The following is a 26072-nucleotide window of genomic DNA, read 5'->3' as shown; positions in this document are numbered from 1 at the left end:
CTTCTCATCAGTTACTTCCTAACTCAACCCCTGCATCATTTCTTGCTGTGTCCGCTCATTTATGTTCTGCAACAGTACTTATTCTAAAATGGAATTCTTTTTTTTTTTTCAGTCTCCTGTTTTATGAATTCTTCAATTTCCTCCCTCTCACTATGGAATGAAGTCCATTTTTTTTTGAAATGATAGCACAAATGGTCTTTGTGAGCTGACCCCTGATTATCCCTCCCGCCTTATCTTTCTGTATTCCTCAGTGGTCTAATTGCAGTTGCCCATGTGCCATGTCCCTTCATGCCCCTGTGCCTTTGCCAGTGTCACTTCTTCTCTGTGGAATATCTTTTCCCATCGTTATGTACAACTATATAGTATTCATTAAGACTCATTTCAAAGTTGTCTGTTGCAAACCTTTACCAAGTAGAGTTGGTTGTTTCTTTCACAGTTAACTTTGTACGTAATGCTATTATGACATGTTTACATTGCATTTTAAAGGTTTTTCTCTAGATTTCTCTCCTGCAATAGACTGTGTACCTTAGGGACCGGGTCTCTTTCTAACCCTGTCACATTGTAGATGTCAAAACATCCTCTTTCAACTAATAAAGGGAAGATAAAATTATTCTTTCACTTCAAATATTGACTTAAATTTTGTGAAGCATGGCTGAGTTACTGCTACTCCCTTTTATAACTTTTTTGGGGTGTATTGCTTAGGCCAGACTTCTAAGGCCCATTGTGAATCTGTTTTCTAAAATGTGGTGACTAAGTATGTCAGGCTTTCCTTAGGCAGGATCTAGGCATGAGTCTGTTGCCCTTTCTCACTGACTGCCCTACTGCATCCTATCAGATTACATGCAAATCCTCAGTTAGGAACTCTATACCCTGAGGTTGGTATTACCACTGTCTTTGATACAAAGAATGTATGATATACCAATATATCATATAGTATGATATTAATATACAAAAATGTTACTGCTTAGCACCCATTATTTAAAGAATTAATTTCTCAGATCTTTTTCTCTGTGTAAGTTTACATAGAAATAAGTCATGTTAAACAGTAACTTCAATTAAATATAATTTAATTGCTATTTTAGTTTCTTCTAGGAAGTGGTAAATAATTTATATGTGCCTCACTGCTTAATGCCTCTGGCTTTTTATATCCATAGGTTCTGAATATATATGTTCTTGATGATGACATTCCTGAGCTTAATGAGTATTTCCATGTGACATTGGTGTCTGCAATTCCTGGAGATGGGAAGTTAGGTTCTACTCCCACCAGTGGTGCAAGCATAGATCCTGAGAAGGAAACGACAGATATCACCATCAAAGCCAGTGACCATCCGTATGGTAACTGAGCCCTTTTGCTAGAGTAATCCTCTCTTCTCTGGGTGTAGTTGGTCTTGAGAAGAATTTCTTAAGGGATTTTTTTTTTTTTTGCAAATGATTAAAGTATAACTGTTTCAGACCCTCTTCTAAGCTGCTGTTTTGAGGGACATTGTTTATGAAGGAAAATATAAAGATCAATTTCTGAAGTTTAATGTATTTTGAAAAGTGTATGTAGAATTATTTAAAATGAATAAAAGTATTTCTATTTATGGCTATCAAAATTATTTTATTTTGAAAATTTTCATAGTGTCATATGTAAAAACTTAAGTACTTTGTAGTTTATATTTTAAGCTTTAGTAAGTGGGGTTATTACTGTATGTTTATATTAATATTTTTGCTTATGCTGAAAAGTTATAATTTTCTTAATTGGGGAACTATTATAGATGTTTGTCCTAATAAACCCAGACTGTTTTCTGCATTGAAAACTAATAGTTCTTTTATAGGAATTAAGCAAGAACATCTAATACAGTGTCTGTATAGGAGAAGTGGGAGGTTTTCAACTCTTGATTTTCATAGTTAAATTTTTTAAAATAATTTGTTGCATATCCTAAGTTCAGGAATGAATTCTAGATAACCAAGTATGAGTAAATGTTTGATAATATGTACTTTAAATCCCCATCACTATTCTTTTTATTGATATTTCTTTTTTTAAGCTTTCTTTGGATAGAGACAAGAAAAGTTAACATTTTAATTTTTAATATTCTGAAAACTAAGCGTATTCTGTGTCAAAACCACGTTAATTAAATCTCCTTCAATAAAGTCCTTTCTAAATGAAAGCCCACAGAATTTTATCCTGGTTTTCAGAATAATTGTGCAGGACTGTTTCAAATGAATAAGAAATCTTTCCACAGATTGGGGCAAGGATGCCCTGCCTCTCTCTGTATCTGCCAGGCTTGCTGCAGTTCTCCACGGGGCAGCCTCCTCAGCCTGAGGACCCAATGACGCTGCCTGCCAGCACCGTTCCACAGGTCACTGTGAAGGAGGAAGATGGAGAAGTTAGGTTACTGGTCGTCCGTGCACAAGGACTGCTGGGGAGGGTTACAGCGGAATTTAGAACGGTGTCCCTGACAGCATTCAGTCCTGAGGACTACCAGGTAAATCAGTGAGTCCTTCTGAAGTGGTGTTTGCTCTTGTAAAACATACAGTCCTCTTGGAGGAATGAATGGAAGGGACTTGGGACTGTACCTGGGATGTATTAGAAGGGACTTGGGACTGCACCTGGGATATACTAAACAAGGAAAATAAGCTCTGATGGCCTTTTAAATTTATGTAAATTAAAGTACTTCAATCCCTTGAAGCCTGATACTTAAATAGTTATCATAGGCTTCACTTGTGTTTATTTTAATGTTACAGGTCTTGATCAAATATGTTTAAAATTATGTTTATTATACATTTTAAATCCTCTTGTCTGTGCCTATCAAACAAAATCAAAGTTATACCTGGCTGGCGTAGCTCAGTGGATTGAGCTCAGGCTGCGAAACAAAGCATCGCAGGTTCGATTCCCAGTCAGGGCACATGCCTGGGTTGCGGGCCAGGTCCCCAGTGGGGGCCAAGTGAGAGGCAACCACACATTGATGTTTCTCTCTCTCTCTTTCTCCCTCCCTTCCCCTCTGTAAAAATATAAATAAATAAAATCTTTAAAAAAACAAAATTATAAAGAAATTATATATTCATGCCTTTTCAATTTTATTTTTTTTCTCCAAGTGAGAAACAATGTGGTACTGTCAAAACAAAACAAAGAAAAAAAAAAGAAAAAAAAAGCCTAGGATTTTGAATTGGACAGAACTGTGTTTAAACTGGTCTTTTGTCTTTCCTAACCTCACTTTCCTTATCTGTAAGACAGCAGTAATGACTGCTGGGCAGGGCAGCATGGTTCTGAGAAGTGACTCCCTGTTTCTGCCAAAGCAGCCTGCTACTCCAGCGTTTCATGCTGTGGAGAGGACTGGTTAAGGCACAGATTTTAAGGAAGGTCAGAATTAAAAATTCTTACAAAATTATAAGAACATTCAAGATAGATATTAATATTTAAGTCTAGATATCAGAGGTTAGAAATAGAAATTTGGGAGCTAGGAGCATATAAGTGATATTAAAAGCCTAGAGTATGATAGTCTTGTCTAGGGAGAGAATTTAGAGAAACTCTGATAAACAACAGTTTTTAGAGGTCACAGGGGAATGTTAAAATTGGCAAAGAACACTAAAAACAATGAGCCAGAAAAGGTAGGAAAAACAGGAGAGTGTGATATCATGGAATGCCAGAGTAGAACAGGTTTTCAGAAGAGGAAGCGGTCAATTGTGTAGGATTTTGCTAAGGTCAAGGAAGATGGTTTCCTAAGACAGTCAAATGTTTGTTGCTAAAACTTGTAGAATTACTCCACTGATGACTATATTCCAGGCCAAGTTAATCACTTCCTTCTTAAGCTAACTATGACTTTTATAGCAGTTGTTACTCTATTTGAATTATAGTATTACATACTTACACTTCTTCTGGAATGTTCTTGATGGGGCTAGAGATTTGTCTTGGCTATTTCTGAATCTGAAGCATCAAAAATGGTGTCATGCACATGCTATCTGTTTGATAAATATTGAAAGAAGTTAATAAGTATGTGATTAAGTGAATTGGTACTTGGGTTCCTCATTTTAGCTTGGAGATCATTAATTGCTTGACAAGATGATATATATTTGTACACACAAGCTAACATTAGAAAAATTTAAACAGCTTTAATATTTATGCTGTCAAGGGGAAAATGCTTGTGTAAGAAATAACATGACAAAAGGGCCTTAGGTCTTTGAATTTAAATATCTTTTCATTTTTCTTGTGGTATGTGAACTTTTCTGATGGGAGATCTATATTATGAATTGCAGTTTCAAGTATAGTCAGGGAAAACTTAATGTCCAATGGGCTGGTATTTATTATTGCATGGAAAAATTCTCAGAATGGAAATGACATTATTATTATGTACTGCATATTTAAATTGCTCAGTGCTATAATTTGAGTAGTTTTAAATATGTTTCCATGAGATGAATTTCATGAATCTCATTGAATTAATTCTGTAGGAATTTGTAGATGACACCTGTTTACACTTCTCACTTGCCTGGACTACATTTTTGATGAATAGGCAAATAAGAAATAAAAAATTAATCTACTTTATTTAGTTGGGGAATACTTATTTGGAATTTATATTGAACACCATACATATCCACTTAAGTATTTCCTATTTTATATTTTACTTATTTTCAAGTTATTTAAAATAATTTGGGGCATAGTAAACATTCTCAGAATATAATCTAATGAACAAATCTTTTATTTGCATTTCAGAGTGTTGCTGGTACCTTAGAATTTCATATACAGAATATAATCTAATGAACAAATCTTATACAGAATATAATCTAATGAGCAAATCTTTTATTTGCATTTCAGAGTGTTGCTGGTACCTTAGAATTTCAACCAGGAGATAGATATAAATACATTTCCATCAACATCACTGATAATTCTATTCCTGAATTGGAAAAATCTTTTAAAGTTGAATTGTTAAACTTGGAGGGAGGAGGTAAGACTGGTGACTCAAAAATGTCAAATATTTGCTTGTCCACTCACCACAGTTATATATTCTTCTAAGCAAATGTGTTCCTTTGAATTAATATTAACTTGTTTTTTCTTAAATAAGTGAATTACTAACTTTTGTAAAGAACAGCATGAATGTTAATAAATGTTTAATGTATATGGTAGATAATTTCTGGTAGGTGATCTTTTTCTTGGTAAAAAGAAAATTTCCATCTCCCTACATAAATTTATAATACTAGCTTTAGAAGTTAATATTAAACTCATAGTTTTGTTTACATCTGCTTTTGCTGTGAGGTTTGGTAAATTCTGAATTAATATCTCTAATGTTTATTATAAGTACACCATATATTGTAGTGTTTCATTCTCCTTTTATTACCTACTTGGTCTTTTCCTAAAGTAGATGTGCTTTTAGAATGAAATAGTGTAATTGTACTGACTCATCAAACTGTAGTTGTCGGTCATAGTTGATGCTCCTAAAATCACCTCTCTCCTTTTATCCTTTTTAAAGTTTTCACAATAGGCCATTAGCGCCACCTCTAGGTGTCTTGCAGGTAAAAACTAGTCCTTCTAGGTAATCTATTATGAGGTGATTATCAATAAAACAGGTCAGCAGTACCTTATCTTCTATTGTGGTGTTCAGAAAGCTCTGATTATCAAAGATTTTTGGAGTCAAAAATTCATTTTGTGGCAAAACTCATCTATGTCAAAAAGGGGCTAGTATAATCTTTATTTCCCCACTTAGATGAACTATTTATGTGTGTTTCTTTGCAGAAGGATTAATGTGTTTGATCATCAGGTGCTACTGGGTTGTTACAGAATATGGGTGATATGTACCATATAACCTTTGTAAATGCAAGAAATTGAGAGTTGTTATGATATTCATCAGGACAGTCTCTTCTACTATATAACCTGGCATTATTATCTTATTGTTATCTTCATATTTGATAAAAAAGTCATAGTACTGTATAAGTCATCCAAAGGGAGAGGTTGGGCAGGACAAATACTGTCTTTTTAGCATGTAGTGAGACTTTGGGTTAGGTATGCAATATTTCCCCACAGTTCCCTTCCCTGTTTTCCCAGAGCCCAGTGAAAGCAAAGGCAGGCAAGCCAGGGAAACGATTAAACAGTGCCACAGTGTGGTCCACCGCGTGAACAGTAAAAATGCCCTGGGTGACCTGTTTGGAAGGTAGCCTGTAATGGTAACAGCTTTGCTCGTCCTCTACAGATGAGTCCTCAGATCTCCAAATCATTGTTTTCATGACAGGACTTCATTACTCAAAGGGCACTATACATTATTTGAAAGTTGTTCTTTGTATTACCTATAGTTAAAAATACTTACGTAATTGAGAATATGTCAGTGATCATTTTCTATTGATTAATAAGGAATATCAAATATTCTTTAGATATAATATTTGTGATCATAGTAATACTTGTGATTTTATGTAGAAATTTCTTTCCATATCCCTGTGATATGCATTGCTGTGTATGGATTGGGCTTGTATTCTCATTGAGAACCAGTGTTGTCATTTCTTAGTAAGCAGTAGTGGCAGAGCATCTGATTCCTCCTCCACCCAAGGAAGCTGGGATTGTGGGTAAAGGAATGGAGACACTGGCCTCCACTCTGTGAGTCAGAGCCTGGGGTTGCCTAAGAAGTGGAACAGCTTGTAGAGCTAAATTGTTCTGGGGGTCAAGGAAGTAGGCCTTATTTCATACTGTTTTGTCTGTAAAACTGATTCCACATAAGATAGACACCTGAATTGATGTTTTATGCTAGCCAGAGAACATTGGTGTTGAACTTCACTCTTCTAACAACTTATAGATAATATGGGGGCAAAGCCATGCATTGACTATTCCCTGAAATCCATTTTGCCTCTTCAGTTTCTAAAGTATTTCAGATTTTGGGTGCCAAAATTCTTGTGTCTGGTTTAACCCAGTGCTATTGATGGGGACAGAAGAGCAGGACAGATCTTAAACTAGCATGCCAGTCGAGGATGCCTGTAGAAGTTCATAGATATGGGTGTGGCCTTGCTTCTCCTCCTTGTCTTTTTCTCTGCTGCTATCATTGCTGCCCTTCCTGTCTTCATTGCCAGCATTTGGTAAGATAATGATTGGGGGATAAGGTGTATTGGAAGCAAAGGTAAAGGTACTTTCTCTTAATTATAGTCCTTATATAAGGCCAAGGTACTTTATTTTTTTTATCTTTACATCAATTCTGTAAAAAGCAGCACCTTTTATAGGTGAGAAAATAAGAAGGTACCAAGAGGCTTAGTGACTTGCTGAAGGGTGTGCAACTGGTGGTACCTCTCACAGCCAGGGCTGAAGCAGAATTTTAGACTGCTTGCCTACTCTATAGTGTTACCTAACACTGACCAAGTGTTAGTATGGTAGCAGTGACCAAGTCTGAGGATGGTAAATATGGTGGGAATTTGAATATATATGGCTAGAGAAATGTTGGATGCATTTCCCTAATTTTGAATTGGTTGTTGTGAGTGGTAACGTAATTGTCATAAACATATAGGTCTAAGTGTCCACTTATATACACAAATATTTTTTAAATATTTAAAATATTAAAAACAATTTACATTGCTGTAAGTGAAAGTTTAAAATTAAATAGGCAGAAATGAGAAATACCAATTACAACCTATATGGAGTGTTTCCTGAAGCTCTGAATGATATTATTTGTAAATTTGTGGCTTTAACTAATTTATACTTTTACCACTTAAAAGAATCTTTTCTTTTGTGGAAGAATGCATATCATTGGGTGAATATTACTGCATTTTCTTCTTTATTGAATATGTTTTAAGAGCTCTCAATTTTCTCATTGTGTCAATGTGTGTTGTGTGGGTTGCGTCTCTGTGTTTCTCCTTGTGAAGTGACTGCTGAACTCTATAGGGTTGAAGGCAGTGGTAGTGGTGATGGGGACATGGAATTCTTCCTTCCAACTATTCACAGACATGGTAAGCAGCTGTTTCAAGGCCCTTTACTGTTCCACATTTTAACTTTTCTTTTTTAAAGAAAGTACTAACCAATTATTGACACTTACTATGTGCAGGTCCTTTATTTATTTTATCTCATTAACCATCATAGCACCTTTATGAGATATTATTTGCCCCATGTTATAGTCATCCAGCTAGAAAGTGATCAAGTCTGATAAAGTCTTTACCTGCCTCCAAAGCTCAGACCCTCCTCTCTGTATCAATCTACTGCAGTTTCCTGATTCTAATTGTAATGGAAGCTTTGCTTTAATATCACTTACAAGTGATGAGTAAAAAACATTTTACCAAGTTTTGAATAACTAAAGAGGTAAATAGAACATTTATATTTTCATTTTGATTCATGTTAAATGCATCACTTTTTTATCAAAAAAAAAACCCACGCATCTTTATATGTAGCATTTAATCAAATTAAACAGGATGCCCTCTCTGGTGTGGCTCTGTGGACTGAGAACTGGCCTGCAAACCAAAGGGTCACTGGTTCAATTCTCAGCCAGGGCAAATGGCTGGGTTGCAGGCCAGGTCCCCAGTGAGGGAGTACACAAGAGGGAGCCATACATTGGTGTTTCTCTCCTCCTTTCTCTCTCCCTTCCCTTCTTCCTAAAAATAAGAAAATAAAATCTTTAAAAAATAAACAATCCTTTAAATAAAAATTAAAATTAAAAAATGGGTAACAGAATTTGAGAAGAAAATATATGGGGAGAATAAGTTGCAGATTAATGGAAGGAAATAGTGAAAAGATGATACTTTTTGAAGTAGATTTATGTACAAGTATGATTCAGCTTTTTCCCTCAAATATTTTTTTTCATATTAGGAGAGAAATCATAGAGTACTTCTTCTTAAGGGAGATCTTTTTCCAATCCTCAAATGCTCTTTTTTTCACAATGTCAGGGATTATATGTTAGTGTCAGAACTCATGTTCCCACCCCTTCATTCCTATCTTCCCTTAGCACATCATGTACCTTTGTATTTAATTTACTGCTTTTGGGTTTATTTTTTTCGTCTGCATCCATTAATATGACATAAAAGTTGAACATACTTCTCAGGAAAACAATTAATACTTCTTTAGACTTTGATATCTTCTTAGCTATAGGATTGGACTGTTTGGGGCCAGAAGAGGTAGATCTAGAATATCATAATATGATGAGAAAAATAGGCCTAAACTTAATGCACTTTTGGAAATCAAGAATTGTTTCAGTAGATTGACAGAAATCATAGGGAAATTGCTGTTTCATGAAGGTAAGAGTCATTTGGCTCATGTTCTTTTAAGGTCATTAAAGGTCGTGAGAGACTTTCCTCACATACTCTGTGTGGAAGAATGTTCTCTTTCACAGAGAAGAAAAGAAAAACAAGTTTTCCTTATTCATCTGCAAATGCTTAGGCAGCACTTGTATGTTACGTTGGTGCCAAAATAAAGAAAGGTCATAAAAGAATGAATGTGTGTGGCAACCATTTGTGTCTCCCTTTCTTTCTGAAGCAAATTAGAAGTACTCAATGAATGGTACAACTCTTTTCAAAAGGTTGTTGCATGCCTTTTTCTTTGGTTTGTAAATTACTGATTAACATTTTCTTACTATCTGTTGGAACTTACTCATACAGCCAGTCTAGGAGTGGCTTCCCAAATTCTAGTGACAATTGAGGCCTCGGACCATGCTCACGGTGTATTTGAATTTAGCCCTGAGTCGCTCTTTGTCAGTGGAACTGAGCCAGAAGACGGATACAGCACTGTTACATTCAATGTGAGTACATTTTGTTCTGCAATCCCAGACATTTTCTTTTCCTTTAAAACTTGTATTGTGTTATGAAGGTGTACTTTGCATTATTTTTTTTCTATGTAAGTGACATGAATGATCCTGGTGGCACAAACAATACAAATTGACAATGAAATAGTGATCTAACATTTGTCTTTGTATTTAGTTTTGCATACAATTTCATTTTAGGATCTGAGGATTCCTGACTTCCTAAGAAATGTAATGGAGCTGTATCACCTAGATTTTTGTGTTAATTTAGATAGGCTGTGCTAACAAATTTCTCCAAAATCTCATTAGTTTACTGCAACAAAGATCTGCATGCCACTTGTGCTATGTATTCAACTGAAACTGGCAATCATCGACCACTTAGGGACTAAGGATTAGAGAAATTGTATCACAAAAGGTGCTTCTGTCTTCAAGAAGGAGGAAATGTGGATGAGAAGAACTACATATTGACTCCCCCGGCTTTTTTCTGGAAGTGATTCATAGCATTTCCACTTCTCCTTGGCTAAAGCAAGTCACATGACCATGAAAATGTTAATGGGTAGAGAAGTAAAATCCTGTTTTATCTCTCTCCCAGAAGGAAAGAAAATCTGAAATATTTGTGAACAGCAATAATAATTATTTTATATAGTGTGCATGTGTATTTGTTTGTGTATGTTTACTCTATGTTGTTTTAGTAGGAATTAAGTACTGTTCTGTTTTTTTAAATACTTCTTTTTTAGTATTATTTATTTAGTTTTAGAGAAAGCGAGAGAGAGAAAGAGGGAGAGAAACATCAGTGTGTGGTTGCCTCTTATGTGTCCCCAACTGGGGACCTGGCCTACAACCCAGGCATGTGCCCTAACTGGGAATCAAACCAGAGACCCTTTGGTTTGCAGGCTGGCACTCAGTCCACTGAGGCACACCAGCCAGGTCAAAATTAAGTACTTTTCTGTGGTTAAATAGCTTAGAGCAGCTAGAAGCTTGTTGAGCTTCTTTATTTTGTATACAAATGAAGAAAAATCACTCAAAATATATCTCTCCTGTACTGTTATGGCATATCTTCAGTAAACTCTTGTGGAGTAAATTGAACAACTTTAGTAAAGATGACTAATTACTTAAGAAAAGAAACTAAAAAAGATTATGGGAGAAGATCAAGTTTTATAAAATGTCTGCCTCAAGTTTTATTTTGAGACATTTGTATTTTAAATATAAATAAAAATTACTTTTAGTTGTACCTTATTTGGAGCATTTTTAAAGCTTTTAATTCTTAACATATTGACAAAAAGTTGTTTCTTTCTTCTTAGATGTATTTTATATGACCTTGGGTCAAATATATTTTTTGGTGAGTTTGTTTTTTGTATTATGTGGAAGATGAAGGAAATATTGTAATTTATTATTAAAAATGAGCTTCATAGCTGACTTTTCATTTAAAAAATCACTCATCTGTTCTTTACAATGAAATACATCATCTTTGTTGCAGTCAATATAGAAATGTTAATGAATGTGCTTTAATATACAGTTTTAATTACATTTGCTTTATTATGTATGTTCTTTTTATTTTATTTTAATCATTGTTCAAATACAGTTTTCTCCTTTTTACTCCCAGTCCAGCCGCCCCTCCCACCCCTCCCCACTTCCCTCCCATTACCACCCTCCCCCTAGTTTTTGACCATGTGTCCTCTAAATTTGTTCCCGTGAACCCTTCCCAATGTCCCCTGAAATTCCCTCTACTCTCCCCTCTGATCACTGTCAGCCTGTCCTCTATTTCAGTGTCTTTGGTTATATTTTGCTTGCTTCTTTGTTTTGTTGTTTATGTTCCTGTTAAAGGTGAGATCATATGGTATTTGTCTTTCACTGCCTGGCTTGTTTTGCTTAGCATAATGTTTTCCAGCTCCATCCATGCTGTTGCAAAGGGTAGGAGCTCCTTCTTTCTTTCTGCTGCATAGAATTCCATTGTGTAAATGCACCATAGTTTTTTGATCCATTCATTTACTGATGGGTATCTAGGTTGCTTCCAGCATCTAGCTATTGTAAATTGTGCTGCTATGAACATTGGGATGCACAGGTTCTTTTGGATTGGTGTTTTAGTGTTCTTAGGATAGAGTCCCAGCAGTGGAATCACAGGGTCAAAAGGCAGATCCATTTTCAGTTTTCTGAGGAAGTTCCATACTGCTTTCCATAGTGGTTGTACCAGTCTGCAGTCCCACCAACAGTGCACTAGGGACCCCTTTTCTCCACAACCTCTCCAACACTTGTTGTTTGTTGCTTTGTTTATGATGGCCATTCTGACTGGTGTGAAGTGGTATCTCATTGTGTTTTTAATTTGCATCTCTCTGATAGCTAGCAATATTGAACATCGTTTCATGTGTCTTTGGATTTTCTGTATGTCCTCCTTGGAGAAGTGTCTGTTCAAGTCCTTTGCCCACTTTTGAATTGGATTCCTTGTCTTAGAGTGCAGTTGTGTAAGTTCTTTATATATTTTGGAAATTAAACCCTTGTCTGAGGTATCATTGGCAAATATGTTTTCCCATATAGTTGGTTCTCTTTTAATTTTGATACTGTTTTCTTTAGCTGTGCAGAAGCTTTTAATTTTGATGAGGTCCCATTTGTTTATTCTTTCCTTTATGTCCCTTGCTCTAGGGGACAAGTCAGTAAAAAAGTTTCTTCGTGAAATATCTGAGATGAATTCTAGATAAATTGTCGATTTTGTTTATCTTTTCAAAGAACCAGCTCTTGGATTCATTGATCCTTAGAATTGTGCTTTTAGTCTCTATGTCATTTAATTCTGCTCTGATCTTGGTTATTTCCTTCCTTCTGCTTGCTCTGGGCTGTCTTTGTTGTTGTTTCTCGAGTTCTTGTAGATGTAGGGTTAGGTTACTTGTTTAGAATGTTTCTAACTTTTTTAGGTGGGCCTGTATCACTATGAACTTCCCTCTCAGGACTGCCTTGGCTGTGTCCCATAAGTTTTGGATTGTTGTGAGTTCGTTTTCATTTGTTTCCAGAAACCTTTTGATTTCTTCCCTAATATCATTCTTGACCCATTCGTTGTTTAATAGTATGCTATTTAATCTCCATGATTTTGAGTGTTTTGGGTCTTTTTCCTTCGGGTTGGTTTCTAGCTTCAGTCCCTTGTGGTCTGAGAAAATGCTTGGTATGATTTCAATTTTCTTGAAATTGTTGAGGCTTGTTTTGTGTCCTATCTTTGTGTCCTATCTTATGTGGTCTATCTTTGAAAATGTTCCGTGTACATTTGAAAAGAATGTATATTTAGTTTCTTTTGGATGGAGGGCTCTGTATATATCAGCAAAGTCCATTTCATCAAGGGTATTGTTCAATGCCACAATATCTTTGTTGATATTTTGTTTGGAAGATCTGTCCATTTTTGATAGTGGGGTGTTAAAATCTCCCACTATAATTGTGTTGCTGTCCATATCTTTCTTGAAGTCCTCTAAGATTTTCTTTATGTATTTGGGTACTCCTATGTTGGGTGCATATATATTTACAATATTTATGTCTTCTTGGTGGATTCTTCCCTTGAGTATTATGAAGTGACCTTCTGGGTCTCTCTTTATGGACCTTTTTTGGAAGTCTATTTTGTCTGATATGAGTATTGCTACCCCGGCTTTTTTTTTCCTGTCCATTTGCTTGGAAGATTTGTTTCCAGCCCTTCACTTTCAGCCTGTGTAGGTCTTTTTATCCTGAGGTGGGTCTCTTGTAGACAGCAGATATGTGGGTTATTTTTTCTTATCCATTCAGCTATTCTATGTCTTTTGATTGGAGCATTTAATCCATTTACATTTAAGGTTATTATTGATAGGTACTTATTCATTGTCTTTTATGTACGTGTGTTCCTCTTTCTCTCTCTTTTCCTTCCCTTCCTTAAAGCAGTCCCTTTAGAATCTCTTGCAGAGCTGGTTTGGTGGAGGTGTATTGTTTTAGACTTCTTTTGTCTGGGAAGCTTCTTATTTGGCCTTCTATCTTGATTGAGAGCCTTGCTGGATATAGTAGCCTTGGTTGCAGACCTCTGGTTCTCATTACCTGGAGTATTTCTTGCCATTCTCTTCTGGCTTGAAGTGTTTCCATTGAGAAGTCAGCTGTTAGCCTTATTGGGGGCTCCCTTGTATGTTACTTCCTTTTTCTCCCTTGCTGCCTTTAAGATTCTCTTTGTCTTGAAATTTTGCCATTTTAATTATGATGTGTCTTGAGGTGGGCCTCCTTGGGTTCCTCTTGATTGGGACTCTCTGTGTTTCCTGGATTTGTGTGACTTTTTCTCTCATCAAATTAGGGAAGTTCTCCTTCATTACTTTTTCGACTAGGTTTTCGATCCCTTGCTCTTCTTCTTCTCCTTCTGGAATCCCTATTATACGGATATTATTACGTTTCATATTGTCTTGCATTTCTCTTAATCCCTCTTCATTCTTTCTGAGCCTCTTTTCCTTTTCTTGCTCTTTCTGGATATTGTTTTCTACTTTGTCCTCTAGCTCACTAATCCAATCTTCTGCTTCATCAATCCTGCTTTACATTCCTTCTACTGTGTTCTTCAGTTCAGAAATTGTATTCTTCATTCCCTCTTGGCCTTTGTTGAGAGTTTCTATTTCCTTTTTCATGTTTATATAGTTTGCAGTGAGATTGATGTAGTTTCCCTCTAATTTCTGATAGCTCATTGTGAGTTTATTGAACTTCCTGATAATCATTGTTTTGAACTCACTATCTGATAGTTGAGTTGCCTGTATTTCATTTAGCATTTTTCCTGAGGCTTCCTCATTTCCCTTCAATTGGGGGTTGTTTCTTTGTTTTCTCATTGTTTGTGGGTTTCTTCTTGTTAGCCTCTGTTTCTTAAATTGATCTGTTCTGGTTCCCTGCAATTATGGTGTGAACTTTTGTGGTAGAATACTTGTGGGATTCAGTGGTGCAATCTCCTTCATGTATCCTGGTGTTCACAGCTTCCCCCTACTCTTTTTTTGTGATCAGTTGGAGGAGTAAGGCGAAATGGTTTAAGACAGCAAGACAGTGAACTATGATATTTACATTAGCAGCCAGTAGAGAAGAGATGGGTTATTCTTTGGCTCTTTAGAGTGTTAACTGTGATCCTCCACCCCACTATCCACATTTTAGAAAGGATGGGAAGAGGGTAAGACTCGTATTGGGGATGAGAGGATTGATAGTTGGATCTAGAAAGCTGTGAGGCTGTGGGAGGTCAGATTCTAAGGTAGGGTTGGATTAAAGATTAGTATATAGGAGTAGTGTGCAAAAGAAAAGAGAGAACCCCCACAATAGTATAGTTCAGGAAATTGCAAAGTGGGCTGAGATCAGGTAGGGGTATTGAGTAGTATTTACAATTGTATGGTCTAGGTCTTATTAACAGTAATAGTAAAGTGACAGTCTTGTGGCAGAATCAATGAGATCTAGATAACAAGAATAAAGAGTATAGAACATTGAGAGGTGTACTAATGGAACACAGATGAAGGATAGTAAATTATCAATACACTGTGACTGAGATACCAGGGGGAACCTATCAAATGACAGTATAACCAGCCAAGCAAAGAAGATTATACAAAAAGATAAAGAATACCAAAATATTATTAAAATAAAAAATGTCGGAAAGGTGAGAAAAAGATAATACAAATTTACAGTAACTTGCAAGATAAAAGGAAAGAAAAGCAGAAGATGGAGTGCAGGAGAGATAAATTTGGATTGGAAAGAATATTATTAGGATAAATGGAAGAGAAACAAGGGATTGCGAGCTATGAAAATAGTAAGAATTGAAAAATAAAATGTCACTTAAAACACAAGATAAAATCAATCATCCAGCAACAGCCACAAAAACCAAACCAAACCAAACCAAACCAAATAAAAAAAAAAAAATAGTCTTGTTGGTTTCTAACTGGCCCGACCAGTCTTTCTGATCTTGCTGGCTTCAGCTGGCAGAGGGACCTTTGAAATGCTTCTCTCTCTTCCCAGCCAGATCTCAGCAAGTCTCTCAGGAACCCTGGGCACTCCCGAGCACACTCGCTCTCAGGAGCTCACTACCATGTTCTTCTGGACTCTGGGGTCCCTGCAGGGTTCCAGCTCTATGATCTCAGGAGGCACCTGCGACGTTTTGGGATTCACTGCATCTTCCCTGGGAGTCATAAAAGGGTGCGCCCCTCCACCGAACTTTTGAGATTCGGGCTATAGGAGGGCACTAAGCACCCGTCCCTTCTGGGATCATGGCGCTCGAGTCAAGATTCCCGATGGGGTGCGCACTTCCCCAGATCAGAACTGCTGGCTCCCGAGACCTGAAAACACCCAAGTCCTTCCCGGCTCTGGGTTTTCCACGGATCCGCACTTCCACTGGGCTATGGGTGCGGGCGTATTTCTTGGCCACCCCTGGTCCGGCTGGCTGCAAATTTTTGAGTTTCGGGCTATAGGAAGGCACTAAGCGCCGTGTCCCTTCCAGGATCACAGTGTGTGAGTCAAGATTCCCTATGGGGCGTGCACTTTCCCAGATCAGAACTGCTGGCTCCTGAGACCTGAAAGCGCCCAAGTCCTTCCCCGCTCTGGGTTTTCCACCGATCCGCACTTCCACCGGGCTAGGGGTGCGGGCGCTCTTCCAGGCTGCCCCTGGTCATGCTGGCTGGAGGCCCTCACTTCTCCCAGGTCTCTGGGTGGGTGTTCATAGTCCCTGGGTGATTTTTTCCCAGTCCAACTGGCCAATCTGTGCCTTCAAGCAACAAGTTCTCCCCTGGAGTTGCTCAACCCCCGTATTCAGGGGAGGGAGCAGCTACTCCCCTCTCCGGGGAGCCCTGAGGCAGACCCGGGAGCACGGGGCCTGGGGACTGCACACCCCTAGTCCCTGAGCTGATCCCTGGGTCCCTTTTGTCCTGAAGCAGTCTCCTTACTTTCTGGTTTTTCAATGATCGCAATAATTTTTGATGTCCTGCTTTCAAAAGTGATTCGGTAACCTAGTCCACTTGCTCTGTTTCTCCACCGAACCACGAGTTTCCCTCCTCTTCACAGAAGCCGAGAAACAGGCTGCCTAGAGTAAAGCCGCCATCTTCCACCAAAATCTATAGCCATTCTCGCTTTATTATGTATGTTTTTTAGTTGCAGAAAAATGCAGCTATAGTTTAGGTACAAGCTAAAAATGCTCAATCAATGCCTTCTTTCATGCAACCACTTTTTAAGTGGGACTCTCTGAGCCTTCAAAAATGGGCAGTACATGGCCTCTGCCTTTAAGAATCTTACATTTTTGAGAAAAGCTTATATAAAATAGAAATTTAATATTCTGCTATTATCAGTGTTTATAATCCTCTAAGTCAGTGGTTTTAATACCTCTTTTAACACCTATTAATATTCAATATTTTATAGATTGTGAGAAGTCATGGAGCTCTGTCTCGGGTGACTTTGCTTTGGAGCATAGACTCTGATCCCGATGGCGATCTCGCCTTCACCTCCGGCAATGTCACATTTGAAATTGGGCAAAAGAATGCCAACATCACCGTGGAAATATTGCCAGATGAAGATCCAGAACTGGATAAAGCATTCTCTGTGTTAATCCTCAGTGTCTCCAGTGGATCTTTGGGAGTTCATACTAACGCCACATTAATAGTTTTGGCTAGTGATGATCCTTATGGGGTCTTCATCTTTTCCGAGAAAAATAGACCTATTGAAGTTGAGGAAGCAACTCAGAACGTCACGTTGTCAATAATAAGGTTAAGGGGCCTCATAGGAAAAGTCATAGTCACATATGCAACACTGGATGATATGGAAAAACCACCTTATTTTCCACCTAATTTAGCCAGAGCAACTCAAGGAAGGGACTACATACCAGCTTCTGGATTTGCTCTTTTCAGAGCCAATCAAAGTGAGGCCACAATAACTATTTCAATTTTGGATGATGATGAACCAGAAAGATCAGAGTCTGTGTTTATTGAACTGCTCAACTCTACTTTAATAGAGAAAGTACAGAATCGCCCAAGTAAGTAACTGTTACTGTGTTATTATTATTATTAGAAGTAAGAATTCTGTTCAATAAAACAATAAATTAAGAATTTGGTAGAGTAGAAAATTCTACAAAAATAGCTTTAAATTTGAAAGCACCATCTTACAAAAGTTGACCTATAAGGTAAGTGGAAGTGGGACACTTAAAAATACAAAATCATGATGTGATTAACCAAAGAATGTTTATGCAAGACCCACACTGACAATGATATGGGGATTGACTGAGGGAGGGAAAAGTGTGGGGCTGGGTGGAGGTAGGAAAGCAGAGAAAAAATGGGAACAACTGTGATGGCATAAACCATAAAAAAAACTGTTACATTCCACCAGTAAACTTTTGGAAGTGTCTGCGTAATCCAGTGTAACTGCTCTTCAGTGCTGCTGTACTATATATTGTAGCTTCCAAAACATTCTGAAATCAACCTGGGGCTTCCAAGGACAGTCCTGGTAGCCAGAGCCTGAGCCTCTCACCTTGATCTACTCTGGGAGATTTCTTAAGCAACAGAGACTCTTTGTATTGGTGGATAGCTTGTGGACCTGGCAACTGCATGAGGGCATGGGGCTTCTGGAGCAGTAAGAAGTCCTGTACATTTGTGGGCCATTCTTAGAGTTGAGAAGAAGATACTGGTTGGGGAAACGAAAGAGGGATGAAGAGTGAACCATGTTGGGTAGAGGGTCTGGTACAGCAGCTTCTCTGAGAAAGTATAAGCCACCCTCCCTGGGGTTGTTGTGGCTCAGTGACTTTGCAGAGAGCATGGTGTTATGGGTCCAGGGCTGGGCTTGAGCTGGTGGAGCTGAAAGCAGTTGCTTTGTTATAACTTGTTCATTAGTCACGCCTTTATAGGTGGTTGTAAACTTTGGAAAGGTGAGAGGAATCTAAATTTCCTAGAATAAAGGAACAAGTGAAGGAAGAAAGATTGATGGTATTAATTGAAGATCAATTTAATATCAGTTGTAGGACAATATATGAGAACAAGAAAAACATTTTTATTATTTTTTAAAAGATTTTATTTATTTATTTTTAGAGAGGGAAAGGAGGGAGAAAGAGAGAGAGAGAAACATCAATGTGCAGTTGCTGGGGGCCATGGCCTGCAACCCAGGCATGTGCCCTGACTGGGAATCGAACCTGCGATGCTTTGGTTTGCAGCCTGCGCTCAATCCACTGAGCTACGCCAGCTAGGGCAAGAAAAACTTTTTTAAAGAAACTGGAATTATGTAATCCAAAGAGTAAGATAGCCAAGACCTGAATGTTGACCATGTTTGGCCACGTAGATTAAGTTTCTTACATGTAAATTTCTTTACCTTACTGTAACATCTAAACAGATATACTGCACTGTAAGCACCATTCTTGCCCACAATGTCAGTAAGTGTAGTTCAGGATTATAGAAGGAAATTTACTTTATAGGATAATTGCTAACATTAAGTTTTCAGATAACAATTAAGGTTAAAGTTCTCATACAATACTTAAACCTTTTTTTCTCAGCAAAATTTAGAATCAGTTAAAATAGTAAATAAATTGAAATGAAATCCAATAGTTAGTCTTACTAAGTAAAAATTGTATAATATAGCCTGGTTTTCAAGGAACACACAGTTCTTTGAGTGAGAGGGAAATGACATGAGGAGGGATTATCACATACACCAGTGACTAAGAACCATGGGTGCTGGTGTCAGATAACTCATGTTCCAATGTGTAGCATTGAATTTGGACATAATTGTTTTTAGTCCTAGTTTCCTTATGTATTATATAGAAATATTATAGGACTTAACTATGATAATATATGTGAAAATTAATATAGTGTCTGGCACACGCATTCAGTACATGTGAACAATTATTATTAATGTGGTAAATGTACAATATCCATGTGCTTTGGAATGGGAGAAACAGATGATGTGTATTTTATGCTCAATTTCAGGATAGGCATAAACAATAATGTAAAATAATTAAAGGAGAATTAAGTGCAAATCTGTGTGATATTAATTCAAATTTTAATAGGCAAACTCAGTGGAAGCTGCTAGGATCTGTTACTCTATTCTGAGTGTAATCAACTTTCAGAAGAGGTTTGATGAGGAACTCTGTGTAAGTGATAGACAAACCCTACACCCTGGTGTCCACCAGGTACTGGGATGATAACGTAGGTGACTTCCTCAGCATCTTTGTGGTCCTGATTCCTCAGCTGTAACTTGGGGACCATATTACTGACCACATAGAGATGGCATCGGGATTAAATGACTTGACATAAGAAAAGTTCTTAGAACGATGCCAGGCAAACAGTGCACACTCAAAAAAGTGTCATCTGCTGCTACATTTCTCTATGTCACTGCCATTCTTTTCTAATTTAGTTGAATTTAATTATATTATAGTGATTCATAATTGTGACTTTATGATATAATTTAGCATGATCTGGGCCTAGGTTGTTGAAATTAAATGGTGTTATTAATGGCTTTTAGGTTACATTGTCTGAAAAGGGTAACTTTCATTCATGATCACATATTTCCAAATATTACCATTGTTAGACATATTGTAAATATGACCTCTAGAAAGAATACCAAAAAAGGAAAAAAATAAACATGAACTCAAAATTCTTTACTTCTAATAAAAGTTTTTGATGGTTGTGTTAAAAGCTCATTTTTTTAATGTTTTGGCTTTGGTTGGAATTTAATCTAGAAAATAAATGTGGGAGAGTTTTTGGAAAGTCCTAAATGCCTTCAAAATAAGCTTTGCTCTCTTGCAAATCAGTGGGAAGTAAGAAGGTAACCTTAAGAGTATTACATACTCTTTTATAGCAGCATTTGGGAGCATTGAGGCTCTTTCCAGCTGAGGTAGCTGAGTGACTGCTAACTGGGTGGGGAGGAACAGGTTTGTGAGGGAGGTCAGCTAAAGCAGAGGCAATAATTTAATTAGAGTATGATGGTTTGCTGCAGCTGGCCTTGGAGGGCAAGGGGCTAAATTACTTTCCAACTCAATTTTGTAACTGAAATGCTGTTTTTAAAGATTTTATGGCATGCTGGTAGCTAATTAGAAGATCATAATTCTGCAGGTTTCATCATTATCCCTTGTAATATTATGCAAAATGATGATTTATTATACTTTAATCATTTCTTGCCTTTTGACAAATTTCCAGTACTTACTAAAATATTTTTGTAAGTTAACTATTTCTTTGCTAAGGATTCTGTAATAAAAGTCTCAACAGAATATAAAACTATAAGAATAGGGACTTTCTGTTTAGTTGATTTTTGTACCCCAATGTCTAGATTAGTGCTGGTGCATAGTAACCAATAACTTTTTGCTATAAGTGTTAGAGAGAAAATACTAAATGATGAATGCGTTTGGCGGATGGAATCTTGGGGAGGCTCAATGACTTTTGTCCAGTACTTAGAATTCTGATACATTGGAATTTCTTCTCTTTTAGTTCCAAATTCTCCTCGCCTTGGGCCTAAGGGAGAAACTATTGCTCATCTGATTATCACTGCCAACGATGATGCCTTTGGAATTCTTCAGCTCTCAGCTCCAATTGTTCGAGTGGCAGAAAATCACGTTGGACCCATTATCAATGTTACTAGGACAGGGGGAGCATTCGCAGATGTTTCTGTGAAATTTAAAACTGTGCCAATAACTGCAATACCTGGTGAGAAAACACCTCTAAGGGACAGTGAAGTGTTTTAGAGGGGAATTTTAGCCTTGATTAACAAAGCTACTCAAAGATGTAGTCAGAAAAATCAGCCAGAAAACAATAATACTCTTGTATCTTTTGAAAGCACAAATCCAGAGCTTTTATCATGTATTTATGTCAATGATTTTGTAGAATTTGTGCAAACTGTTGGCAAATTGTATATGAATTTAAAAACTATGATGAATGTACAAACCATTGCAAAGTAAGGAAAGCATGGTTAGTCTTTCTCTGTGTGTACCTTTGAGTTTTTTGAAAGGGCCTCCTGTAAATGATACCGAGGCATTCAGGATGTAATGTGCAGCCATGTGATTGCAGTGTTTGGCAGCAGTGTTTTGTTTTGACCCATTTATCTTGCTTGTTTGTTTATTTATGAATAACATGGAAGAAACAATGGTTAGCATTAACTATTTTATGTATAAGCAAAACATTTTCATTGCCACACGCAAACATCAGGAGACTGACTGCCTTCTTTGATGGTGCAGTTACAGCACCTAGAGGGAGATTTGCGTAAGAGGAATTCAATTAGAATCTTTCCGGTATGTACTGACAGGAATGTGAGTGTGGATGGGTGGGATAACAGGCTTGATCTTTTGAGGTAAATGATCTGTACTTGAGACTTACTTGAAAAGCTAATAAACCAGGCTCCTTTAGTCCCTAAGTGGTGTGTGTGTGTGTGTGTGTGAGAGTGTGAGTGCACATAACCCCTGACTGCCCCCCACCCGCACACAGTTGGGGTAGTAGCCAAGAGGCATGCCTGACTATTTTTATGGGATCTTACACATTCATGGATATTGAGAATTTATCAGCATTCTAGGAACTTTGCCCTCGGCTCCATAGGAAGCCTCTCTTCTTTCCCCAATTATTCTTGAACCAGAAGCAAAGTTACCTTGAGCAGTAGATAATAGCAGCTGCTAATTTAACTTTGTAGAAAGGTCCATAGTTTCCAGCTATCACATCGATGATGCTGATATGCCTGTCTATGCAACAGTATAATGTATCTCCCCAATGAGATGAAAATTCTAGTTTTGTTCTTTGCTTTAGAGTTCTGTATACATTTTTGTAGCTAAGGAGCTATCTTGTGACAATGAATGACTCTGTGTCGATACCTATATCTGTATCTATATATCATCTATATATGTATATAGCAAATAGAACAAATTATATACATATATACATATGTATCTTTCTAAACATGAGTGAATGAACTCAAACACCCTTAAGAAGTCTTTTTCATTGTTTTGTGGTATCAAATCCATTTATTTTTAGGAAGAGTGACAAAGTCTTCTTGTTTAGAATAAATGTACTAAGTATTATCAAAAAAGTCTGTCCAAATATATCCATAAAATTTGATACATCATGGTGTTTCCCTAGCAATATGCCATATTTATTATATTTTGGAATAAGTCTTAGCATTTTGCTTTTTGTCTCTGTAGGTGAAGATTATAGTATAGCTTCATCGGATGTGGTTTTGCTAGAAGGGGAAACCAGTAAAGCTGTGCCAATATATATCATTGACGACATTTACCCTGAGCTGGAAGAATCTTTTCTTGTACAACTGCTGAACGAAACAACAGGAGGATCCAAACTAGGGGCATTAACAGAGGCAATCATTATTATTGAGGCCTCTGATGACCCCTATGGATTATTTGGTAACCAGATTAGTTTGTATCTCTCTTTTCCTTGTCTGTATAGATCATGCATTTCTTTATTTTTAGAGATGTAGAATTGATTTGATCAGGTTTTCTTTTTAACCTATGATATATAGTATCTATGTATACTCACTGGCAGTAGTTAGTGGTTATTTAAAAAATCAACCTCCCAGCATAAATATGGAAGTCACAATCTTCTAGGCTTTTAAGTCACTTCTAGCTCCTAAGTATGTTTTGTGAATTGTAGAAAAGTCTTTAAAAATTAATTTACAGAAGTTTACAGAAAAGTATGGATCTCTGGGCTTTCTTGTTAAGTAGGAAACTCTGGCAACATCGAGTCCCCTCTCCTGCACTGATTGCATCAGTTATGGGAGCTGAATAGTAACTGTCCCTTTGGACCAGGCTTGCGTTGTGTGGTTAGCCACAGAACTCACTAGACCCACTTCACTCACGGCTGGCATATGCCTGACCCCTGTGGCTCTCTGGGCTTGTGATTTCTGCTCCCATCAGAATGAAAAAGAACTTGGAAATTTTGGTAAAATTTGGAAAAGTGGGCTTGACCACTTTGTATCATAGCATATTAGACCGATTTCACAGAGTTATTTGGATTGCTTAAGGGGAAAAAATGGAAGTGATTATAGAATGGCAGTTGGGTAGCTCTAAGTTGACTCAGTTTCATTTTGTATTTGAAATTTGCTCTGTCCTTCAGGTTTTCAGATTACTAAACTTATTGTAGAGGAACCTGAGTTTAACTCAGTGAAGGTAAACCTGCCAATAATTCGAAATTCTGGGACACTCGGCAATGTTACTGTTCAGTGGGTTGCCACCATTAATGGACAGCTTGCTACTGGCGACCTGCGAGTTGTCTCAGGTAATGTGACCTTTGCCCCTGGGGAAACCATTCAAACCTTGTTGTTAGAGGTCCTGGCTGACGACGTTCCGGAGATTGAAGAGGTGAGAGGAATGGCTAGTATAGAATGACACTGTAAATCATGGCTTGTCTTATAGTGACTAGAACAGATATTGTGACATTTATAGAGGATGTCAAATAAATTATGCAAGGATATTCAAAATGTGGTATTGTGAAAGTAATTCTTCCTTACAGATAAGACAAGAATATTCTAAAAACAGGTCTTGTGTACATACCAGTTTACTAGTGTAAGAATTTTTTCATACAGTTGTATTTTTCCACATTTTGGTTAAGTGATTCAATATCTATATATCTATCATATGTTTTGCTACATTGTTTCATATAAGCTCTTAATTTGTTTATATCCATATTCCCTTTGCTCTTGAAGGTGGGCCAATCTTAAATTAGATTTTTTTTCACTCATTCATTCATTCTTTAACAGTTTTGAGAATTTACTATGTGACAAATACCATGCTAGGTATAGCTGTCTGATATTTATTTTTCATGATAAAGAAGCAAGGTAACAAATAAAAATAGAATCTTAGTGGGAAAGTTGATTTATCAATAACATGTATTGGCTGAAGATCATTTTAATGTGTAAACTTTATTATTAAAGCCTAGAACTCATAAAATTATATTTAGTTGTATTTATTCTTTAATAGTATCAAATTTTCATAGGAGAGAAGTTCATAAAATTTCATTTGAATGCTAATTATGTCATTATTCACTCCTAAAATATTAAATATTAGTTAATACCTATAAAACATTTCTCTTCTCTAAATTTAAGTGGTATTATGACATGATGTTTTTTGTTTTAAATTTTGTCAGAGAATTTCCACTTAAAAGAATGTGGAAAATAAAGCATAATAGATTAACTTCATAAAACAATATGCAATATTCCCCAAATAAGAAAAGGTATAGGATATAAAAGTTTATCATTGAAGTGCTAAACATAAACAGGGATCTCAAAATTGATTTACGAGATTATATAACTGAATATTAAGGAACTTAAATGGCCTATTTTTAAGTGTATAATATGCTCTAATATTAAAAGTTCATGATGTATTATTTTGTTACAAGTTGGGTTTGTAAATATAATAGGGGAATTTTTATGAGTCTATTTATATTACATTCCATTTTGTTCTTGTACTTGTATGGATATGTTTAATTTTTCCCTTGCATCATTTTCAATTGCTTTTCAGAACTGGGATTCTGCTAAGGAAGTTTTCACTGTATTTTTAGGTTATCCAAGTGCAACTAACTGATGCCTCTGGTGGAGGTACTATTGGGTTAGATCGAGTGGCAAATATTATTATTCCTGCCAATGATAATCCTTATGGTACAGTAGCCTTTGCTCAGTCGGTTTATCGTGTCCAAGAGCCTCTGGAGAGAAGTTCCTGTGCTAACATAACTGTCAGGAGAAGGTATATGAGTTGGCTACTTTCAGTGGGGGTGATGGGAATTGTGGGTTGGTGGGAAAGGATCTCTTGCACAATTAAATGATTTAGGTTTGAACGTTTTTATATAATGTAAATTATTGTAATCTGTCAAATGATTTATGCCTATTAATATAAAGAGCTCATTATATTTATCATACTCATTATTAGTGAAATGGATTATACATCATTGGATGTTCCAACTCCAGAAATTTGTTGCTTTTGTGACTTTTTGGAGTTAGAAATTAAATACAATTAGTTTGTAAATTAAAGAACATTCATTTGCTGAGGTGGTTAATGTTCAGGTCCTGTTTTTTCTGCATTTCTTTTGTGAGACAGCCTACAGTTCACTGAATTCCTTTAGAAATAGAAAATATGGGCATTGAGAACCTTATGGCAAATAATTATCTTTCCTCAAAATGTACTCATGCTATTATCATTGTGACATTGTTTCAGTGAAATCTAGTCATGAAAATTAATTTTCTGTTTCTGTTTGATAATTTTAAAGTGGTTATGATTTGCATACCTTGCAAGGTATTTTCATAGCTTGGTAGAAAGAAAAGTATTGTATGATCAAAACCTAGCAAGGTTTCCTTACATGAGAAAAGAAAACATTGAAAGACAAAGGTAATAAGAAACATGGTTGTGTTTATACAAGTATGTTTTATACTTAAAAAGTGAAAACTGCAATTAGTATTTGTCTCCTCTGTGTATAATCCACAGATTGTTTTGAGTGCTTAACCTGTCTTTTAATTGTCCCT

The 26072-nt window shown here is 36.6% G+C and overlaps 1 protein-coding gene across 1 annotated transcript in view; it reads left to right on the top strand.

Annotated features, from left to right (window-relative positions):
- Positions 1-26072, top strand: part of ADGRV1 (adhesion G protein-coupled receptor V1) — a 516573-nt gene that overhangs the window by 99087 nt on the left and 391414 nt on the right. Inside the window, exons 24-33 of the mRNA XM_045847901.1 lie at positions 1155-1335; positions 2266-2468; positions 4793-4922; positions 7810-7893; positions 9529-9668; positions 17016-17625; positions 21056-21271; positions 22750-22965; positions 23675-23919; positions 25118-25299. Coding sequence (XP_045703857.1) covers positions 1155-1335; positions 2266-2468; positions 4793-4922; positions 7810-7893; positions 9529-9668; positions 17016-17625; positions 21056-21271; positions 22750-22965; positions 23675-23919; positions 25118-25299 — 2207 coding nt within the window. The remainder of the gene's footprint in view (positions 1-1154; positions 1336-2265; positions 2469-4792; positions 4923-7809; positions 7894-9528; positions 9669-17015; positions 17626-21055; positions 21272-22749; positions 22966-23674; positions 23920-25117; positions 25300-26072) is intronic.

Source organism: Phyllostomus hastatus, unplaced genomic scaffold, assembly GCF_019186645.2.
Source record: "Phyllostomus hastatus isolate PE091 unplaced genomic scaffold, TTU_PhHast_1.1 phas_contig_58, whole genome shotgun sequence".
Classification (NCBI taxonomy): domain Eukaryota; kingdom Metazoa; phylum Chordata; class Mammalia; order Chiroptera; family Phyllostomidae; genus Phyllostomus; species Phyllostomus hastatus.
Note: the sequence above shows the minus strand (reverse complement) of the source record. Positions and strands in the feature narration are given on the sequence as shown.